The following is a 21,847-nucleotide window of genomic DNA, read 5'->3' as shown; positions in this document are numbered from 1 at the left end:
TAGTTTGACTCTGCGGAGGTCGTAGCAGGACTTCCTGTACTTGTTCCTGTCCTCAGTCGTAGCCTCTTGGTAAGCAACTCCAGTGTACAGTGGGGCAAAAAAGTATTTAGTCAGCCAATACTTATTTTCCACCATAATTTGCAAATAAATTCATTAAAAATCCTACAATGTGATTTTCTGAATTTTTTTTCTAATTTTGTCTGTCATAGTTGAAGTGTACCTATGATGAAAATTAAAGGCCTCTCTCATCTTTTTAAGTGGGAGAACTTGCACAATTGGTGGCTGACTAAATACTTTTTTGCCCCAGTGTATATTTGGCCTTGTGTTTTAGGTTATTGTCCTGCTGAAAGGTGAATTTCTCTCCCAGTGTCTGTTGGAAAGCAGACTGAACCAAGTTTTCCACTAGGATTTTGCCAGTGCTTAGCTGTATTCTGTTTCTTTTTATCCTAAAACAACTCCCTATTCCTTGCCAATGACAAGCATACCCATAACATGATGCAGCCACCACCATGATGGTACTCAGTGATGTGTTGGATTTGCCCCAAACATAACGCTTCTTATTCAGGACAAAAAGTTCTTCGTCACATTTTTAGCAGTTTTGCAGTGGGGATGCCACACCGATTTAATTTTTTAAAATGTTTTTATTATAATACAAATATCGGTTATTGTATGGGACTTATCAATCTTTTTGCGAAAGATAATTAGAAAAATAAGTGTTTTTGTCTGGGATTTTTACGTGTAGGTTAGGCGGGCTAATGCCAAGGGGGACTACTGTGAGGCTAATGTAAACTAACTTGCAAAAACAAAGAAAGGCAACAACAACAAAAAATTGCGATTTCTCATTCCAAAGGAAAATTCAGCAGCTACACAAAAAACGCGAGTGGAACAAGAAACTAGGACGAGGGAAATAAAACACCTTGATGTTTTCCTTGAATATGGATTTAACTTCGTTGAAGTGGAGGAGCAGAGACTACTACTGTCTCATATGTTCAGTGTCTCTGGACAACGAGAGACTGTAGCCAACGAAATTACAGCGCCATTTGGAAACCAAGCATCTGGTTGGCAAAAAAAAAGATACTTTTAACAGGGGATGGATTGTCAGAAGAGCGTGATAAGGAATGTGGCCTGCACACCAGCAAGTGTCCCATCTCATCTCCAAGCCGTAATCTATTGGGGAATAGCAGGCTGCCATTGACATAGTTAGGACAGTGATAGCAGACAGCGCAGTGTCAGATACGTCCAAAGAGCAGCTGATGTCCCGATTTAGGGAGTCGGAGTTTGGCATACAGTTGGATGAGGCAACAGATGTGGTGAAGGAGGCCTATTTTTTATTTATTTTTGCTGTTGTGAGGCTCAACGCAATTCAGGAAAGTGTTTTGTTGTGTAAATCGATCAAAAAGGGAGGGCAACTGGGCATGGAGTTATTTTTAAATCCTGAATGATTTTTTTCCTTGAGAATGATTTGAAGTGGGATGCCTGCGGTGTTATCGACACAGATGGAACCCCCGCTATTACTGGGTTCGCGGGGAGGATTAAAAGCAACAACAACAACGACGACTCGTTATGTGCAGTGGGGATCACTACATAATCCACCGGGAAGCACTTGCCACTCTGGGTAAAAGAAGAAGAGCTGATATCAGATATCTTTGAAAAGCTGAACTCCCTGAATCTGTCTCTGCAATTGTCAGAAGCCAAGGGTTTTTTGAAATGTTCCATAAAGATAGCTCTACCTTTCTTGAAAGTGGCAAACATCACTTGAGAATGGGCACAATACCATTCTCGCTAGTTTATTTTTTTAAATTTATTTTACCTTTATTTAACTAGGCAAGAACAAATTCTTATTTTCAATGACGGCCTAGGAACAGTGGGTTAACTGCCTGTTCAGGGGCAGAACGACAGATTTGTACCTTGTCGGCTCGGGGATTTGAACTTGCAACCTTTCGGTTACTAGTCCAACACTCTAACCACTAGGCTACCCTGCCGTCCCTACACTCTAACCACTAGGCTACCCTGCCGTCCCTACACTCTAACCACTAGGCTACCCTGCCGCTAGTGAACGATGCCATTGGCGATAATGAGTGATTACTTGACAACCTTGAAGTCCAGTCTGGAAAAATACTTCCCAGAGAACAGCTCCCAGGATTCAGATCACTCACCCCTTTCTGGTGGACATCGACATCTCTCATCTCCACATGGAAATCCAGGATCAGCTGACCTGTGAACTTCAGTTGCAAAGACAGCGAGTTCTGGTTGAAAGCTGACACAGACTATGCAGCTCTCACAAGATATAGTCAAATCAGAGCTCTCCTGCCATTCGAATCAGCCTACCTGTGTGAGCTTGGCTTCTAATGTTTTTGTCCGTGTTGATACAGACCAAGTACAGATCCAGGCTTGAAGTGGAGGACAACCTTGGAGACTTTCTGTATCCAAAATATCTCAAATCACCAAACTGTCTAAGCCATTGAACTCTAGTTTTTTAACATTATGATAATTGTCCCACCAGTAGTAGTAGTAGTAACACATGATATTAACACCAATGAGATATTTTTGATATGAGGATTTTCCGAATGAGGACATACATGCTCAAATATGAGGTCATCAATCCATTAAAAATGATTTGCTAAAGTGATATGATTAATCATTTTGCTCAAAATGTCAAGAGTGTGCAAAGCTGTCATCAAGGCAAAGGGTGACTACTTTGAAGAATCTAAAATATATGTTGATTTGTTAAATACTTCTTAGGTTACAACATGATTCCATGTGTGTTATTTCACAGTTGATGTCTTCACTATTATTCTTCAATGTAGAAAACCATTTAAAAAAAACAACCCTTGAATGAGTAGGTGTGTCCAAACTTTTGACTGGTACTCGCTAACCACATCATGATATATAGCCATCCGATGCCTGACTGCACAGTCGATGATGTGGCGGGAAACCATTGGTTGATACATGTCGTCGGGTAGGAACTCAACCAGTGGGAGAGGTGTACCATTTCTCCTTCCATTTCCCCAGGATGTACCTGGCTTCCTCGTCCTTTTGGTTCATCCGAGGATCGTTATGATATTCATAACAAATCAAACTGAATAAAAAGGAGTTGGGTTTCAAAGGGGGAAAAAAAGAGTTTGTAGACCATACAGCCAAGTGAATAAACAAACATAACAACATTCTCTGTTTTCTATTTTATTTGGGTTTCCATGTCTGATGTCCGAAACACTCAAACCAACCACAGTACAGAGGGGAAGTGAGGTGAAGTGGAAGTCGTCTCTAAGCCAGACGTTTTCTGAACTCAGTTCTGGGGATCTCAAAGTTTGGGTTTTTGGTCCTAATATATATACCATTCAGCAGACGCTTTTATCCCACACATGCATACATTTTACGTATGAGTGGTCCCGGGAATCGAACCCCCCGTCATGCTCTACCAACTGAGCTACAGAGCACTACACAGCTGTTTCAAATAAGCAAAGCTTGATATTGTGTTGATTATTTGAAATAGTCCGTAATGCTAGGGCAACAACAGAAACATGCACCCCTTGGGGTTCCCAGGAAAGAGATTGTGATCCAGGGCCAGGTATGTTTTCATTCCCCTAAAGGTTAAGGTTAATATTGAGGGTTTTACAGTCACCTTACTAGGCAAAATCTGGTTAATCAACGTTGTTTCCACAACAACGAAATCTATGTGATGACATTGAATGAACAATGTGGAAAATGACTTCCCTTCAGGGTTGGGGCCCAATTCCATATCAACTCCAGTCAATTCAGGAAGTACGTTGGAATTTGATTTACTTTCGGAATTAAAACCGAATTTGAGGCCAACCCTGCTTCCTTACAGGTTGGTACAAAGACTACAACCCTGCTTCCTACAGGTCGCTACAAAGACTACAACCCTGTTCCCTACAGGTCGGTACAAAGACTACAACCCTGTTCCCTTACAGGTCGGTACAAAGACAGTATATGAGTGAGAGAAAACATGCAACACTTCTGATTTTATAAAACAGGCAAAAAAGACGAACGCAAAATTATTTAAAGTTAAAACATATTCATAACAATTAATGATTTTATTTTTTGGTATTGTTCTCTCACTTTGCTACCTTGTATGAGAGGAGAGAAACCCGTCATCGCTTAATTACAAACGTAATTTGTAAATTCATGAGTTCACTTTTCATAACAGTTTAGGCAGATACGAGGCTAGTCCAGGCCAATAACAAAACTAAAAACGACAACTGTCCTTGCCGGTTACAGCAATACTGCTAGCCAGTACATAAAAACACCCTCATCACGTACTGTCTAAGACACCCGATGAACAGAAATACTGGGGTCACATTGTCTCTTTCACTGACTGGTTAACTGCCTGCCTGCATGACAAACAAAAATAACTGATTTGACCAGAGCCCGAAAGGGAGATGGAGAGAGGTACACATAAAAAAAAAGAGAGGTATAGGATGCATGCCGTGCAGCTGTTTAGTTTTGTGTTTTTTTCAAAAAGTTTTTGTTTGACCCAGGGTTTGGAGAAGCCCTTGTGCTCTCTTCCTCCCTCACTCCTTCCTCTTCTTCACCTCCTCCTTATTTCAGCTCCTCCACCTCTTGTTTGACCTCTGTTACGTAGTGGTGATCCTTCCCATGAGCCACTTCCATGATGGCGATCGCCTGGACAGGAAATCAGGAAGTGACACGTTACACATCAACGTTTGTTGGTCGTCACTATCTAACCAAGTTACAAAGACCCTGCCTATTTCAAAAAATTATATATTTAAAAAACTGATTTTAAACCTAACCACCCTGAAAAGTGTATGCCTAACTTTTAATTATTATTATTTATTTATTTTTCATACATTTTTTACGATTCAGCAAATTTGGACTTTGCAGCCTGGACATCTAGTGGGAACCCTAGGTAAGGGATATCTGACTACGCCAGAGAGCTACAGAAATACAAACCCTGGGTATTCCATCTCTGCAGTAACACACATGATTCAATTGATGTGTGTGTGTGTGTGTGTACTTCCTGAATGCCCTGGTGAATGGCGGGGCGTTACCTTCTTTAATGCCTTGACTCCCTGGGTCTTCCTCTCAAGTCCCAGGTAGAGACGGCCCAGTTTCAGGTACATGGAGGCCACGTTCAGAGAATAGGCTGGGTAGTGGACACTGGAAACACAGGAGAGATGAACCAATCAGAGAACAGGCTGGGTAGTAGACACTGGACACACAGGAGAGATGAACCAATCAGAGAACAGGCTGGGTAGTAGACACTGGACACACAGGAGAGATGAACCAATCAGAGAACAGGCTGGGTAGTAGACACTGGACACACAGGAGAGATGAACCAATCAGAGAACAGGCTGGGTAGTAGACACTGGACACACAGGAGAGATGAACCAATCAGAGAACAGGCTGGGTAGTAGACACTGGACACACAGGAGAGATGAACCAATCAGAGAACAGGCTGGGTAGTAGACACTGGACACACAGGAGAGATGAACCAATCAGAGAACAGGCTGGGTAGTAGACACTGGACACACAGGAGAGATGAACCAATCAGAGAACAGGCTGGGTAGTAGACACTGGACACACAGGAGAGATGAACCAATCAGAGAACAGGCTGGGTAGTAGACACTGGACACACAGGAGAGATGAACCAATCAGAGAACAGGCTGGGTAGTGAAATGTAAACGCTGTTTACGGACTTTTTTATTTTATTTGGGGAGCGCGTTTACCCAGCTTTTGAGGGAAAATGCATTGAAAGTAAAGGGAGACTTCCTGTACTCGGAGGGAGACTTCCTGTACTCGGAGGGAGACTTCCTGTACTCGGAGGGAGACTTCCTTTACTCGGAGGGAGACTTCCTTTACTCGGAGGAGACTTCCTTTACTCGGAGGGAGACTTCCTGTTCGGAGGAGACTTCCTGTTTCGGAGAGGAGACTTCCTGTACTTTGAGGGAGACTTCCTGTACTCGGAGGGAGACTTCCTGTACTCGGAGGGAGACTTCCTGTACTCGGAGGGAGACTTCCTTTACTCGGAGGGAGACTTCCTTTACTCGGAGGGAGACTTCCTTTACTCGGAGGGAGACTTCCTTTACTCGGAGGGAGACTTCCTTTACTCGGAGGGAGACTTCCTTTACTCGGAGGGAGACTTCCTTTACTCGGAGGGAGACTTCCTTTACACAAAAATAGTGTTTCTTGTACTCATGACTAAGGCTCTTTTGGATAAAAGCGTCTGCTGTATGTTTTAGTCACCTGTATGGTTGAATGATCTTCTCTCCGTAGCTCATGGCTCCGTCCCAGTCCTGCATGTACAGACAGACTCCCATGGCCTGGTACATCATGTGAAGCACATACACGTTAGTGTCTGCAAATATAGAGATCATCTTCTCCTGGCTCAACTCACAGATCTCCAGCAGGTCACTAGGGGGTGCTAGAGGGTCAAGGACTCAATACAACACATTATTCCATTTTTTTATTTATTTCACCTTTATTTAACCAGGTAAGCTAGTTGAGAACAAGTTCTCATTTACAACTGCGACCTGGTCAAGATAAAGCAAAGCAGTGTGACACAAACAACAACACAGTGTTACACATGGAATAAACAAAGATACAGATAACACTATAGAAAAATCTATATAGTGTGTGTGCAAATGTAGAAGAGTAGGGAGGTAAGGCAATAAATGGGCCATAGGAGGTGAAATAATTACAATTTGGCATTAACATTAGTGACAGATGTGCAGAGGATGAATGGGCAAGTAGAGATACTGGGGTGCAAAGGAGCAAGATAAATAAATAACAATAAATAACTATTTACAGATGGGCTTTGTACAGGTGCAGTGATCGGTAAGCTGCTCTGACAGCTGATGCTTAAAGTTAGTGAGGGAGATAAGACTCCAGCTTCAATGATTTTTGCAATTAGTTCCAGTCATTGGCAGCAGAGAACTGGAAGGAAAGGCGGCCAAAGGAGGAATTGGCTTTGGGGATGACCAGTGAAATATACCTGCTGAAGCGCGTGCTACAGGTGGGTGTTGCTATGGTGACAAGTGAGCTGAGATAAGGTGGGGCTTTACCTAGCAGAGACTTATAGATGACCTGGAGCCAGTGGGTTTGGCGATGAATATGAAGCGAGGACCAGCCAACGAGAGCATACAGGTCACAGTGGTGGGTAGTATATGGGGCTTTGGTGACAAAACGGATTGCACTGTGATAGACTGCATCCAATTACCTGATTAGAGTGTAGGAGGCTATTTTGTAGATGACATCGCCGAAGTCAAGGATCGGTAGGATGGTCAGTTTTATGGGGGTATGTTTGGCAGCATGAGTGAAGGATTCTTTGTTGCAAAATAGGAAGCCGATTCTAGATTTAATTTTGGATTGAAGATGCTTAATGTGAGTCTGGAAGGAGAGTTTACAGTCTAACCAGCCACCTAGGTATTTGTAGTTGTCCAGCGATCGGTTAAGAGCATGCATTTCATTTATTAGCTTTTAAGAGCAGTTGGAGGCCACGGAAGGAGAGTTGTAATGGCATTGAAGCTTGTCTCGAGGTTAGTTAACACAGTGTCCAAAGAAGGGCCAGAAGTATACAGAATGGTGTCGTCTGCGTAGAGGTGGATCAGAGAATCACCAGCAGCAAGAGCAACATCATTGATGTATACAGAGAAACTAGTCGGCCCGAAAATTGAACCCTGTGGCACCCCCATAGAGACTGCCAGAGGTCCGGACAACAGGCCCTCTGATTTGACACACTGAACTCTGACTGAGAAGTAGTTGGTGAACCTGGCGAGGCAATCATTTAATAAACCAAGGCTGTTGAGTCTGCCGATAAGAATGCGGTGATTGACAGAGTCGAAAGCCTTAGCCAGGTCGATGAAGACGGCTGCACAGTTCTGTCTTTTAACGATGGCGGTTAAGATATAGTTTAGGACCTTGAGCATGGCTGAGGTGCACCCGTAACCAGCTCTGAAACCAGATTGCATAGCGGAGAAGGTAAAGTGGGATTCAAAATGGTCGGTGATCTGTTTGTTAACTTGGCTTTCAAAGACTTTAGAAAGGCAGGGCAGGATGGATATAGGTCTGTAGCAGTTTGGGTCTAGAGTGTCCCCCCCTTTGAAGAGGGGGATGACTGCGGCAGCTTTCCAATCTTTGGGGATCTCAGACGATATGAAAGAGAGGTTGAACAGGCTAGTAGTAGCCAGGTGGAAAGCATGGCCAGCTGTAGAAAAATGCTTATTGAAATTCTCAATTATAGTGGATTTATTGGTAGTGACAGTGTTTCCTAGACTCTGCAGTGAGCAGCTGGGAGGAGGTGCTCTTATTCTCCATGGACTTTACAGTGTCCCAGAACTTTTTGGAGTTTGTGCTACAGGATGCAAATTTCTGTTTGAAAAAGCTAGCCTTAGCTTTCCTAACTGCCTGTGTATATTGGTTCCTGACTTCCCTGAAATGTTGCATATCGCGGGGCTATTCGATGCTAATACAGTACGCCACAGGATGTTTTTGTGTTGGTTAAGGGCAGTCAGATCTGGGGTGAACCAAGGGCTAGATCTGTTCCTGGTTCTACATTTTTTGAATGGGGTATGCTTATTTAAGATGGTGAGGAAAACACTTTTAAAGAATAACCAGGCGTCCTCTACTGACGGAATTAGGTCGATATCCTTCCAGGATACCCGGGCCAGGTCAATTAGAAAGGCCTGCTCGCTGAAGTGTTTTAGGGAGCGTTTGACAGTGATGAGGGGTGGTCGTTTGTCCGCGGACCCGTAGCGAACACAGGCAATGAGGCAGTGATCGCTGAGATCCTGGTTGAAGACAGCAGAGGTGTATTTAGAGGGCCAGTTGGTCAGGATGACATCTATGAGGGTGCCCGTGTTTACGGATTTCGGGTTGTACCTGGTAGGTTCCTTGATTTGTGTGAGATTGAGGGCATCTAGCTTAGAATGTAGGACAAGTGAGATGTATGACAACAGTGAGATGTATTTCTGGAGAGGTGGATTTTTTAAATAAATGTTTGGGCACAGACCTGGACAGAACTCTGCAGATCACTAGGGTGGTGCTAGAGGGTTAGACTCAATACTGCACATAGATCACTAGGGTGGTGCTAGAGGGTTAGACTCAATACTGCACATAGATCACTAGGGTGGTGCTAGAGGGTTAGAGACTCAATACTGCACATAGATCACTAGGGTGGTGCTAGAGGGTTAGAGGCTCAATACTGCACATAGATCACTAGGGTGGTGCTAGAGGGTTAGAGGCTCAATACTGCACATAGATCACTAGGGTGGTGCTAGAGGGTTAGAGGCTCAATACTGCACATAGATCACTAGGGTGGTGCTAGAGGGTTAGAGGCTCAATACTGCACATAGATCACTAGGGTGGTGCTAGAGGGTTAGACTCAATACTGCTTCCACCAGTCCAATGAGCTCACAGTATAAAGGGTGTAAAGGGAGTTGAAAGGGAATTTGACTGTGGGCTAAGGTTCATAACAGGAGTGATGCGAGTGGAATTTGACTGTGGGCTAAGGTTCATAACAGGAGTGATGCGTGTGGAATTTGACTGTGGGCTAAGGTTCATAACAGGAGTGATGCGTGTGGAATTTGACTGTGGGCTAAGGTTCATAGCAGGAGTGATGCGTGTGGAATTTGACTGTGGGCTAAGGTTCATAACAGGAGTGATGCGTGTGGAATTTGACTGTGGGCTAAGGTTCATAGCAGGAGTGATGCGTGTGGAATTTGACTGTGGGCTAAGGTTCATAACAGGAGTGATGCGTGTGGAATTTGACTGTGGGCTAAGGTTCATAACAGGAGTAAAGTGGAATTTGACTGTGGGCTAAGGTTCATAGCAGGAGTGATGCGTGTGGAATTTGACTGTGGGCTAAGGTTCATAACAGGAGTGATGCGTGTGGAATTTGACTGTGGGCTAAGGTTCATAACAGGAGTGATGCGTGTGGAATTTGACTGTGGGCTAAGGTTCATAACAGGAGTGATGCGTGTGGAATTTGACTGTGGGCTAAGGTTCATAACAGGAGTGATGCGTGTGGAATTTGACTGTGGGCTAAGGTTCATAACAGGAGTGATGCGTGTGGAATTTGACTGTGGGCTAAGGTTCATAACAGGAGTGATGTGTGTGCAAGGGAAGATTTGTTGATGTACGAAGGGCTATATAAATAAATGTGATTTGATTTGACCTACTAGTTCTGGGCCTACTAGTACTGGACCTACTACAACCAATCAAATGTATTTATATAGCCCTAACATCAGCTGATATCTCAAAGTGCTGAAACACCCCAAACAGCAAGAAATGCAGGTGTAGAAGCACGGTGGCTAGGAAAAACTCCCTAGAAAGGCCAGAACCTAGGAAGAAACCTAGAGAGGAACCAGGCTGTGTGGGGTGGGCCAGTCCTCTTCTGGTTGTGCTTGGGTCACAAACACAGGAACTGAATACCTGACATTTCCATAGCGTAGCACCCCCCCCCCTCTGTCAATCAAACCTCCCCTCCCACACTGTATCCAGGCACTGTGGTAGCAGCCATAAGAGCACAGATAAAAATGACTCCTACAGAGTTAGGTATAAAAGGGTCAACTCTTTCTGTTATATCGATTGTGCTCTTTTTATACTCATCAACTTGTCTATTGACTCGCTTCGCTCATTTACTTTACTCTGTTGAGGAAGAGAGGCAATCAAGCATTTCACTTTACCATTACCACTCACGATATTGTGCACGTGACAAATAAACTGATTTGAGCGAGGGAGAGAGAGAAGGAGGGAGAGAAGGAGGTAGATAAAGGGAGTGTGGGGATGGAGAGAGCGAAGGATGCGTAGAAACTAAGAGGTGTACAGTAGGGAAAAGGATATTCTTGTAGTGCTTAGCTCTACGGAACTCTTCAATAACATTCCTGGCATAGTGAACCATCTTTCTGACCTCCTCTGGCTGTGGGGGAGAGCTCAACTTTTGAAGCGCCATCTTACCTCCATCCTAGAGACAGAAGAGACAGAGAGAGAGAGAGAGAGAGACAGAAAGAGACAGAAAGAGACAGAAAGAGAGAGAGAGACAGAAGAGAGAGACAGACAGAAGAGACAAACAGAAGAGACAGACAGAAGAGACAGACAGAAGAGAGAGAGAGACACAGGAGAGACACCGGAGAGACAGAGACAGAAGAAAGAGAGAAGAGAGACAGAAGAGAGAAGAAAGAGAGAAGAGACAGAAGAGACACAGAAGAGACAGAGACAGAAGAAAGAGAGACAGAAGAGAGGGACAAAAAGACATCTGAAACTGAAAGAAATGAGGGCTAGAGGGGATTGCATGTATTCTAGTTTTCACACGAGGACACGCAGACCAATAACTAACACACACACACACACACACACACAGCTGCAGTCTTCTTTACTGCAGTACGTCTCACACGTTTACTGCAGTCACAGTGTGTGACCCACCCAGTTTTAAGAATTGTCCTTCTCTTGTATGGAGAGGGAAGAGGAGAAGGTTAGCCCTGTTCCTGGAGAGATACCCTCCTGTAGTTTTACACCAGGGCTGCTAGTAGTAGTAGTAATGGTAGTAGGAGTACTATTGGTATTAGTATTAGTATTAGTATTAGTAGTAGTAGTAGTAGTAGTAGTTGTAGTATTGGTATTAGTATTAGTAGTATTAGTAATAGTAGTAGTAGTATTGGTCGTAGTATTGGTAGTAGAGGTAGTATTGGAAGTAATACTAGTAGTAGTAGTAGTAGTAGTAGTAGTAGTAGTAGTAGTAGTAATAGTAGTAGTAGCAATGGTAGTAGTAGTAGTAGTAATACAAGTAGTAGTAATACAAGTAGTAGTAATACTACTAGCAGTAGTAGTAATACTAGTAGTAGTAATACTAGTAATACTAGTAGTAGTAGTAATACTAGTAATACTAGTAATACTAATACTAGTAGTAGTAATACTAGTAATACCAGTAGTAGTACTAATACTAGTAGTAGCACTAATACTAGTAGTAGTAGTAGTAGTAGTAATACCAGTAGTAATACTAGTAATACCAGTAGTAGTACTGGTGATACTAGTAGTAGTAATACTACTAGTAGTAATACTAGTATTGGTAGTAGTAGTAGTAGTATTGGTGGTAGTATTGGTAGAAGAGGTAGTATTGGAGTAATACTAGTAGTAGTAGTAGTAGTAGTAGTAGGAGTAGTAGTAGTAGTAGTTGTAATACTAGTAGTAGTGGTAGTAGTAGTGGTAGTAGTAATAGTAGTAGTAGCAATGGTAGTAGTAGTAGTAGTAATACAAGTAGTAGTAATACAAGTAGTAGTAATACAAGTAGTAGTAATACTACTACTAGTAGTAGTAGTAATACTAGTAGTAGTAATACGTGTTGTGGTAGTAGTAACTTGTTGTAGTAGTAGTAATACTAGTAATACTAGTAGTAATACTAGTAGTAGTAATACTAGTAGTAATACTAGTAATACTAGTAGTAGTAATACTAGTAGTAGTAATACTAGTAGTAATACTAGTAATACTAGTAGTAGTAATACTAGTAGTAATACTAGTAGTAGTAATACTAGTAGTAATACTAGTAATACTAGTGGCAGTAATACTAGTAGTAGTAGTAATACTAGTAGTAGTACTAGTAGTAGTAGTAATACTAGTAATACTAGTAGTAGTAATACTAGTAGTAGTAATACTAGTAGTAGTAATACTAGTAGTACTAGTAGTAATACTAGTAGTACTAGTAGTAATACTAGTAATACTAGTAATACTAGTAGTAATACTAGTAGTAGTAATAATAGTAGTAATACTAGTAGTAGTAGTAGTAGTAGTAGTAGTAGTACTAGTGATACTAGTACTAGTGATACTAGTAGTAGTACTAGTGATACTAGTAGTAGTACTAGTGATACTAGTAGTAGTACTAGTGATACTAGTAGTAGTACTAGTGATACTAGTAGTAGTACTAGTAGTAGTAATACTAGTAGTAATGCTAGTAGTAGTAGTAGTAGTAGTAATACTAGTAGTAATACTAGTGATACCAGTACTAGTGATACTAGTAGTAGTACTAGTGATACTAGTAGTAGTACTAGTAATACTAGTAGTAGTAGTAATAATACTAGTAGTAGTAATACTAGTAGTAGTAATACTAGTACTAGTGATACTAGTAGTAGTACTAGTGATACTAGTAGTAGTAGTAGTAGTAGTAATACTAGTAGTAGTAGTAGTAATACTAGTAGTAGTAGTAATACTAGTAGTAGTAGTAATACTAGTAGTAGTAGTAGTAGTAGTAATACTAGTAGTAGTAGTAGTAATACTAGTAGTAGTAGTAATACTAGTAGTAGTAGTAGTAATACTAGTAGTAGTAATAGTAGTAGTAGTAATACTAGTAGTAATAGTAGTAGTAATACTAGTAGTAGTAGTAGTAGTAGTAGTAGTAGTAATACTAGTATTAGTACTAGTGATACTAGTAGTAGTACTAGTGATACTAGTAGTAGTACTAGTGATACTAGTAGTAGTACTAGTGATACTAGTAGTAGTACTAGTGATACTAGTAGTAGTACTAGTGATACTAGTAGTAGTACTAGTGATACTAGTAGTAGTAATACTAGTACTAGTGATACTAGTAGTAGTACTAGTAGTAGTGATACTAGTAGTAGTAGTAGTAGTAGTAGTAATACTAGTAGTAGTAATACTAGTAGTAGTAGTAGTAATACTAGTAGTAGTAGTAGTAGTAATACTAGTAGTAGTAGTAATACTAGTAGTAGTAGTAGTAATACTAGTAGTAGTAGTAGTAATACTAGTAGTAGTAGTAGTAATACTAGTAATACTAGTAGTAATACTAGTAATACTAGTAGTAATACTAGTGATACTAGTAGTAATACTAGTAATACTAGTAATACTAGTAATACTAGTAGTAGTAATACTAGTAGTAGTAGTAATACTAGTAGTAGTAGTAATAGTAGTAGTAGTAGTAGTAGTAGTAGTAATAGTAGTAGTAGTAATAGTAGTAGTAGTAGTAGTAATACTAGTAATACTAGTAGTAATACTAGTAATACTAGTAGTAATACTAGTAATACTTGTAGTAATACTTGTAGTAATACTAGTAGTAATACTAGTAATACTAGTAGTAATACTAGTAGTAATACTAGTAGTGGTAATACTAGTAGTAGTAGTAGTAGTAGTAGTAGTAATATACTAGTAGTAGTACTAGTGATACCAGTAGTAGTACTAGTGATACTAGTAGTAGTACTAGTAGTAGTGATACAAGTAGTAGTGATACAAGTAGTAGTGATACTAGTAGTAGTAATACTAGTAGTAGTAATACTAGTAGTAGTAATACTAGTAGTAGTAGTACTAGTATAGTAGTACTAGTAGTAGTAGTACTAGTAGTAGTGATACTAGTAGTAGTAATACTAGTAGTAGTAGTAGTAGTAGTAGTAATACTAGTAGTAGTAGTAGTAGTAGTACTAGTAGTAGTAATACTAGTAGTATTAGTACTACTAGTAGTAGTACTAGTAGTAGTAGTAGTGATACTAGTAGTAGTAATACTAGTAGTAGTAATACTACTAGTAGTAGTAGTAATACTAGTAATACTAGTAGTAGTAGTAATAGTAGTAGTAGTAGTAGTAGTAGTAGTAGTAGTAATAGTAGTAATACTAGTAGTAGTACTAATACTAGTAGTAGTAGTACTAATACTAGTAGTAGTAGTACTAATACTAGTAGTAGTAGTAGTAATAATACTAGTAGTAGTAGTACTAATACTAGTAGTACTAGTACTAATACTAGTAGTACTAGTAGTACTAATACTAGTAGTAGTAGTAGTACTAATACTAGTAGTAGTACTAGTAATACTAGTACTAGTAATACTAGTAGTAGTACTAGTGATACTAGTAGTAGTACTAGTGATACTAGTAGTAGTACTAGTGATACTAGTAGTAGTAGTAGTAGTAGTAATAGTAGTAGTAGTAGTAATACTAGTAGTAGTAGTAGTAATACTAGTAGTAGTAGTAGTAATACTAGTAATACTAGTAGTAATACTAGTAATACTATTAGTAATACTAGTAGTATTAATACTAGTAGTAGTAATACTAGTAGTAGTAGTAGTAGTAGTAATACTAGTAGTAGTAGTAATACTAGTAGTAATACTAGTAGTAGTAGTAATACTAGTAGTAGCAGTAATACTAGTAGTAATACTAGTAGTAGTAGTAGTAGTAGTAATACTAGTAGTAGTACTAGTAGTAGTAGTAATACTAGTAGTAGTAGTAATACTAGTAGTAGTAGTAATACTAGTAGTAGTAATACTAGTAGTAGTAATACTAGTAGTAGTAATACTAGCAGTAGTAATACTAGCAGTAGTAATACTAGTAGTAGTAGTAGTAATACTAGCAGTAGTAATACTAGTAGTAGTAGTAGTAGTAGTAGTAGTAATACCAGTAGTAATACTAGCAGTAGTAATACTAGTACTACTAGTAGTAGTAGTAGTAATACTACTAGTAGTAGTAGTAGTAATACTACTAGTAGTAGTAGTAGTAATACTAGTAGTAGTAGTAGTAGTAGTAATACTACTAGTAGTAGTAGTAGTAATACTACTAGTAGTAGTAGTAATACTACTAGTAGTAGTAGTAGTAATACTACTAGTAGTAGTAGTAGTAATACTACTAGTAGTAGTAGTAGTAATACTACTAGTAGTAGTAGTAGTAATACTACTAGTAGTAGTAGTAGTAATACTACTAGTAGTAGTAGTAGTAATACTAGTAGTAGTAGTAGTAATACTAGTAGTAGTAATACTAGTAGTAGTAGTAGTAGTACTAGTAGTAGTAGTAGTAATACTAGTAGTAGTAATACTAGTAGTAGTAATACTAGTAGTAGTAGTAATACTAGTAGTAGTAATAGTAGTAGTAGTAGTAGTAGTAATACTAGTAGTAGTAGTAGTAATACTAGTAGTAGTAGTAGTAATACTAGTAGTAGTAATACTAGTAGTAGTAATACTAGTAGTAGTAATACTAGTAGTAGTAGTAGTAGTAGTAGTAGTAGTAGTAGTAGTAATACTAGTAGTAGTAGTAATACTAGTAGTAGTAGTAATACTAGTAGTAGTAGTAATACTAGTAGTAATACTAGTAGTAATACTAGTAGTAGTAGTAATACTAGTAGTAGTAGTAGTAGTAATACTAGTAGTAGTAGTAGTAGTAATACTAGTAGTAGTAATACTAGTAGTAGTAGTAATACTAGTAGTAGTAGTAATACTAGTAGTAGTAGTAGTAATACTAGTAGTTGTAGTAGTAATACTAGTAGTTGTAGTAGTAATACTAGTAGTTGTAATACTAGTAGTTGTAATACTAGTTGTAATACTAGTAGTAGTAATACTATTAGTAGTAATACTAGTAGTAGTAATACTAGTAGTAGTAATACTAGTAGTAGTAGGAGTAATACTAGTAGTAGTAGTAGTAATACTGGTAGTAGTAATACTAGTAGTAGTAGTAGTAATACTAGCAGTAGTAGTTGTAGTAGTAATAGTAGTAGTAATACTAGTAGTAGTACTACTAGTAGTAGTAATACTACTAGTAGTAATACTACTAGTAGTAGTAGTAGTAGTAATACTACTAGTAGTAGTGGTAATACTAGCAGTAGTAGTAGTAATACTAGCAGTAGTAGTAGTAATACTAGCAGTGGTAGTAGTAATACTAGTAGTAGTAATACTAGTAGTAGTAGTAATACTAGTAGTAATACTAGTAGTAGTAATACTAGTAGTAGTAGTAATACTAGTAATACTAGTAGTAGTAGTAGTAGTAGTAATAATACTAGTAGTAGTAATAATACTAGTAGTAGTAATAATACTAGTAGTAGTAGTAGTAGTAATACTAGTAGTAGTAGTAATACTACTAGTAGTAGGTAGTCAATACTACTAGTAGTAGTAATACTACTAGTAGTAGGAAGTAATACTACTGGTAGTAGTAGTAATACTAGTAGTAGTAGTAGTAGTAGTAATACTAGTAGTAGTAGTAGTAATAGATAGTAGTAGTAGTAATACTAGTAGTAGTAGTAGGAGTAATACTAGTAGTAGTAGTAGTAGTAATACTGGTAGTAGCAGCAATGGTAGTAGTAGCAATGGTAGTAGTAGCAATGGTAGTAGTAGCAGTGGTAGTAGTAGCAGTGGTAGTAGTAGCAATGGTAGTAGTAGCAATGGTAGTAGTATCAATGGTAGTAGTATTGGTAACAGTAATAGCAATGGTAGTAGTAATAGTAGTATTGGTAATAGTAATAGCAGTAGTAGTAGTAGTAGTAATGGTGGTAGTAGTAGTGTTTCCATAGGCTGTGCGCTAGTTACAGACCTAGTATGGTCTGGTTTGTACGTCTGTGGTTACTAAGTTGTTGTACCTTCGACCGTGTGGCACACTCATTACACACACAGGTAAAGAAGTATGAATCCCTCAGTCTCTCGTTCCTGTCGTCTGTCGGGTAGAGCAGGTCAATGTAACTGTTGAAGATCTACACAAAGAGAGAGGAAGGGTTAACAAGACCTCCACAGAGAGAGAGAGGAAGAGGAAGGGTTAACAAGACCTCCACAGAGAGAGAGAGGAAGAGGAAGGGTTAACAGGACCTCCACAGAGAGAGAGAGGAAGGGTTAACAGGACCTCCACAGAGAGAAAGAGGAAGAGGAAGGGTTAACAGGACCTCCACAGAGAGAGAGAGGAAGGGTTAACAGGACCTCCACAGAGAGAGGAAGAGGAAGGGTTAACAGGACCTCCACAGAGAGAGAGAGGAAGGGTTAACAGGACCTCCACAGAGAGAGGAAGAGGAAGGGTTAACAGGACCTCCACAGAGAGAGAGGAAGAGGAAGGGTTAACAGGACCTCCACAGAGAGAGAGAGGAAGGGTTAACAGGACCTCCACAGAGAGAGAGAGGAAGGGTTAACAGGACCTCCACAGAGAGAGGAAGAGGAAGGGTTAACAGGACCTCCACAGAGAGAGGAAGAGGAAGGGTTAACAGGACCTCCACAGAGAGAGGAAGAGTTAACAAGACCAGGTTTAGAGTTCAGGTTTATTGGGTGTGTGGTATGGTGTGTGTGTTCAGGGTGTGAGGCTTGGTTCTTTTATCCTTGTGTGAACCTAAAAACCCTAAAAAGGAAAACAAGGAAAGTGTGTGTGTGTGTGTGTGTGTGTGTGTGTGTGTGTGTGTGTGTCTCAGCGTGCGTGCGTGTGTGTGTGCGTCTCAGGGCGCGTGCGTCTCAGCGTGTGTTCAGGCCAGGTCTCACCTCATCTCCAGGCTGGATGTCTTGCACGGCTCGTACCTCAGCTACTGTCCCCTTATAGGTGACGATGACGTTAGGACTACAACTATGGTTCATCAATGCTACACTGGAGGGACGAGAGAGGGACGAGAGAGGGAGAAATGAAGATAACGTCTTTGTGTCATCCATTCGCAATGATTGTGATTCTATCATTCCTATCATGTATTTAATATCTCAATGTTTAAAATGTTGAATCCAACATTTTGAATACTGCTATTGCATTGGTGTGAATGGGTCCAGACAGTGACAACATTGTAGACTTACTCAGGGAACACAGCAGAGCCCAGGTGAGACAGCTCCTCATCCTCTATGGTGAATCCATTACAGTTTACCTACAGGGGGGGTAGAGAGACAGGTGGGAGAAGGTGAGTGGGAGGGGGGTTGAAGGGGTACAGGGGGAGGTAGAGAGACAGGTGGGAAAAGGTGAGGGGGGTAGAGAGATGTGGGAGAAGGTGACGTGGGGGGGTAGAGAGATGTGGAGAAGGTGAGGGGGTAGAGAGACGTGGGAGAAGGTGAGGGGAAGGTAGAGAGACCCGTGGGAGAAGGTGAGGGGAAGGTAGAGAGACGTGGGAGAAGGTGAGGGGAAGGTAGAGAGACGTGGGAGAAGGTAGAGAGACAGGTGGGAGAAGGTGAGGGGTGGGGGTAGAGAGACAGGTGGGAGAAGGTGAGGGGGGTAGAGACAGGTGGGAGAGAGAGAGAGCAGACGTGTAAGGCCACTCCTCGTGGTAGCAGATAAGAAATGCTAGTGGGCTTTCCTGACTAATGTAATGAAAGGCTAAAGGTCAGGTTCCTCAGGGCTGTCCTGACTAATGTAATGAAAGGTTAAAGGTCAGGTTCCTCAGGGCTGTCCTAAAGGTTAAAGGTCAGGTCCCTCAGGGCTGTCCTGACTAATGTAATGAAAGGTTAAAGGTCAGGTTCCTCAGGGCTGTCCTAAAGGTTAAAGGTCAGGTCCCTCAGGGCTGTCCTGAGTGGGTGAGAAGTCTGGTGTCATTCAGGGGATTATGTCTGTGTGTTAACAAGACAGGTAGAGCGAGAGAGAGAGAGGGAAAGAGAGAAAGAGAGAAAGAGAGAGAGGGAGAGAAAAAGACAGAAAGAGGGGGAGAGAGAGAGCCAGAAAGAGGAAAGAGATTGGCAGCTGACAGCCAATCTAGAACAACCAGGATGTCAAAGCGCTGACATTGCACGGTGAGGCCCCCTGTGAGTTAGTCTGTCTAACAACAAACTCCGTCTTCCTGACTTCAGAGTCTGTGAGGCTCCTTGATGTTGTAGGAGTCGATAATGAAGGGGCAGTGATTTTTCACTGATTGGCTGGCCTCTATGTCTCTCACTCAAACACCCACATAGACAACCACACACCCAACCCAAACAAAGTGAGGTCTCAACCCGCGGGGAAGAAAAAACATTGTTGAACGAATCAAAGATCCGCACATTTCAGTTTGAATACTGCATTTACAACCACCTCCTGTCCAGATCAGTGTGTCACAGCTCTCCAACCCGTGAGCCGAGTCAGCCACTCTACCCGTGTCCCACGTGAGCCGAGTCAGCCAGGCTACCCGTGTCCCACGTGAGCCGAGTCAGCCAGGCTACCCGTGTCCCACGTGAGCCGAGTCAGCCAGGCTACCCGTGCCCCACGTGAGCCGAGTCAGCCAGGCTACCCGTGCCCCACGTGAGCCGAGTCAGCCAGGCTACCCGTGCCCCACGTGAGCCGAGTCAGCCAGGCTACCCGTGTCCCACGTGAGCCGAGTCAGCCAGGCTACCCGTGTGAGCCCACGTGAGCCGAGTCAGCCAGGCTACCCGTGTCCCACGTGAGCCGAGTCAGCCAGGCTACCCGTGTCCCACGTGAGCCGAGTCAGCCAGGCTACCCGTGTCCCACGTGAGCCGAGTCAGCCAGGCTACCCGTGTCCCACGTGAGCCGAGTCAGCCAGGCTACCCGTGTCCCACGTGAGCCGAGTCAGCCAGGCTACCCGTGTCCCACGTGAGCCGTCAGGCTACCAGCCAGGCTACCCGTGTCCCACGTGAGCCGAGTCAGCCAGGCTACCCGTGTCCCACGTGAGCCGAGTCAGCCAGGCTACCCGTGTCCCACGTGAGCCGAGTCAACCAGCCCTACCCGTGTCCCACGTGAGCCGAGTCAGCCAGGCTACCCGTGTCCCACGTGAGCCGAGTCAACCAGCCTACCCGTGTCCCACGTGAGCCGAGTCAGTCAGGCTACCCGTGTCCCACGTGAGCCGAGTCAGTCAGGCTACCCGTGTCCCACGTGAGCCGAGTCAGCCAGCCTACCCGTGTCCCACGTGAGCCGAGTCAGTCAGGCTACCCGTGTCCCACGTGAGCCGAGTCAGCCAGGCTACCCGTGTCCCACGTGAGCCGAGTCAGCCAGGCTACCCGTGTCCCACGTGAGCCGAGTCAGCCAGGCTACCCGTGTCCCACGTGAGCCGAGTCAGCCAGGCTACCCGTGACTGTGACCACAGCAGTAGTGATGATGCAGAGCTGCTGTAACATAGATGTTTAAAAACTAGATCCTATCCTCCTTACCTGTCCAAAGAGCACAGTGAGGGTTTGGTCATCAGGGAAGTCTATGTGTCGAGAGTAGAAATGATGCAGTGCAGCTATATCCGTCTGGTTCATCTCATTCTTCTCACTGTCCAACTTATCCAGGTCTGAGAGAGAGGAGGGGGAGGAGGAGAGAGAAAGGGGAGAGGAGGAGAGAGAAAGGGGAGAGGAGGTGGTGGAGGGCGAGGAGAGAGGAGGGGAAGGAGAGAGAAAGTGGTGGAGGGGGAGGAGGCAGAGAAACATTAATCTTCCCATTTCAGGTCATACACTGAACAACATATAAACTCAACATAAAGTGCTGGTCCCATGGTTCATGAGCTGAAATAAAAGATCCCAGAAATGTTCCATACACACAAAAAGCTTATTTCGCTCAAATGTTGTGCACAAATTTGTTTACATCGCTGTTAGTGAGCATTTCTCATTTGTCAAAATAATCCATCCACCCGACAGGTGTGGCCTATCAAGAAGCTGATTAAACAGCATGATTACACAGGTGCACCTTGTGCCAGGGACAATAAAAGGCCACTTTAAAATGTGCAGTTGTGTCACACAACACAATGCCACAGATGTCTCAAGTTTTGACGGAGCGTGCAATTGTCTTGCTGACCGCAGGAATGTCCACCACAGCTGTTGCAAGAGAATTTATTGATAATTTGTCTACCATAAGCCGCCTCCAAACGTTACTTTGGACAATTTAGCAGTACGTCCAACCGGCCTCAAAACTGTAGACCTCATGTAACCATGCCAGCCCAGGACCTCCACATACGGCTTCTTCACCTGCGGGATCGACTGCGACCAGGCATCTGGACGAAACTGTAGGTTTGCACAACCAAAGAATTTCTACATAAACTGTCAGGAACTGTCTCAGGGAAGCTCATCTGTGTGCTCGTCGTCCTCACCAGGGTCTCGACCCGACTACAGTTCAGCGTTGTAACAGACTTCAGTGGGTAAATGCTCACCTCTGATGGCCACTGGAACGTTGGAGAAATGTGCTCATCATGGACGAATCCCGGTTTCAGCTGAACCGGGCAGATGGCAGACAGCGTGTGTGGAGTTGTTTATGCGAGAGGTTTGCTGACGTCA

At 42.1% G+C, this 21,847-nt stretch overlaps 1 protein-coding gene across 1 annotated transcript in view; it reads right to left on the bottom strand.

The window, feature by feature from the left end:
• Positions 1-3,167: 3,167 nt before the first annotated feature.
• LOC112255834 (N-lysine methyltransferase SMYD2-A-like) overlaps positions 3,168-21,847 on the bottom strand; it is a 43,900-nt gene continuing 25,220 nt past the window's right edge. Inside the window, exons 5-12 of the mRNA XM_042325159.1 lie at positions 20,747-20,871; positions 18,482-18,549; positions 18,182-18,284; positions 17,305-17,415; positions 10,822-10,942; positions 6,226-6,400; positions 5,031-5,139; positions 3,168-4,644 (exon numbers count right to left, since the gene is read on the bottom strand). Coding sequence (XP_042181093.1) covers positions 4,561-4,644; positions 5,031-5,139; positions 6,226-6,400; positions 10,822-10,942; positions 17,305-17,415; positions 18,182-18,284; positions 18,482-18,549; positions 20,747-20,871 — 896 coding nt within the window. The 3' untranslated portion in view covers positions 3,168-4,560. The remainder of the gene's footprint in view (positions 4,645-5,030; positions 5,140-6,225; positions 6,401-10,821; positions 10,943-17,304; positions 17,416-18,181; positions 18,285-18,481; positions 18,550-20,746; positions 20,872-21,847) is intronic.

The sequence above is a fragment of the Oncorhynchus tshawytscha genome, linkage group LG08 (assembly GCF_018296145.1).
Source record: "Oncorhynchus tshawytscha isolate Ot180627B linkage group LG08, Otsh_v2.0, whole genome shotgun sequence".
NCBI classification, from domain to species: domain Eukaryota; kingdom Metazoa; phylum Chordata; class Actinopteri; order Salmoniformes; family Salmonidae; genus Oncorhynchus; species Oncorhynchus tshawytscha.
Note: the sequence above shows the minus strand (reverse complement) of the source record. Positions and strands in the feature narration are given on the sequence as shown.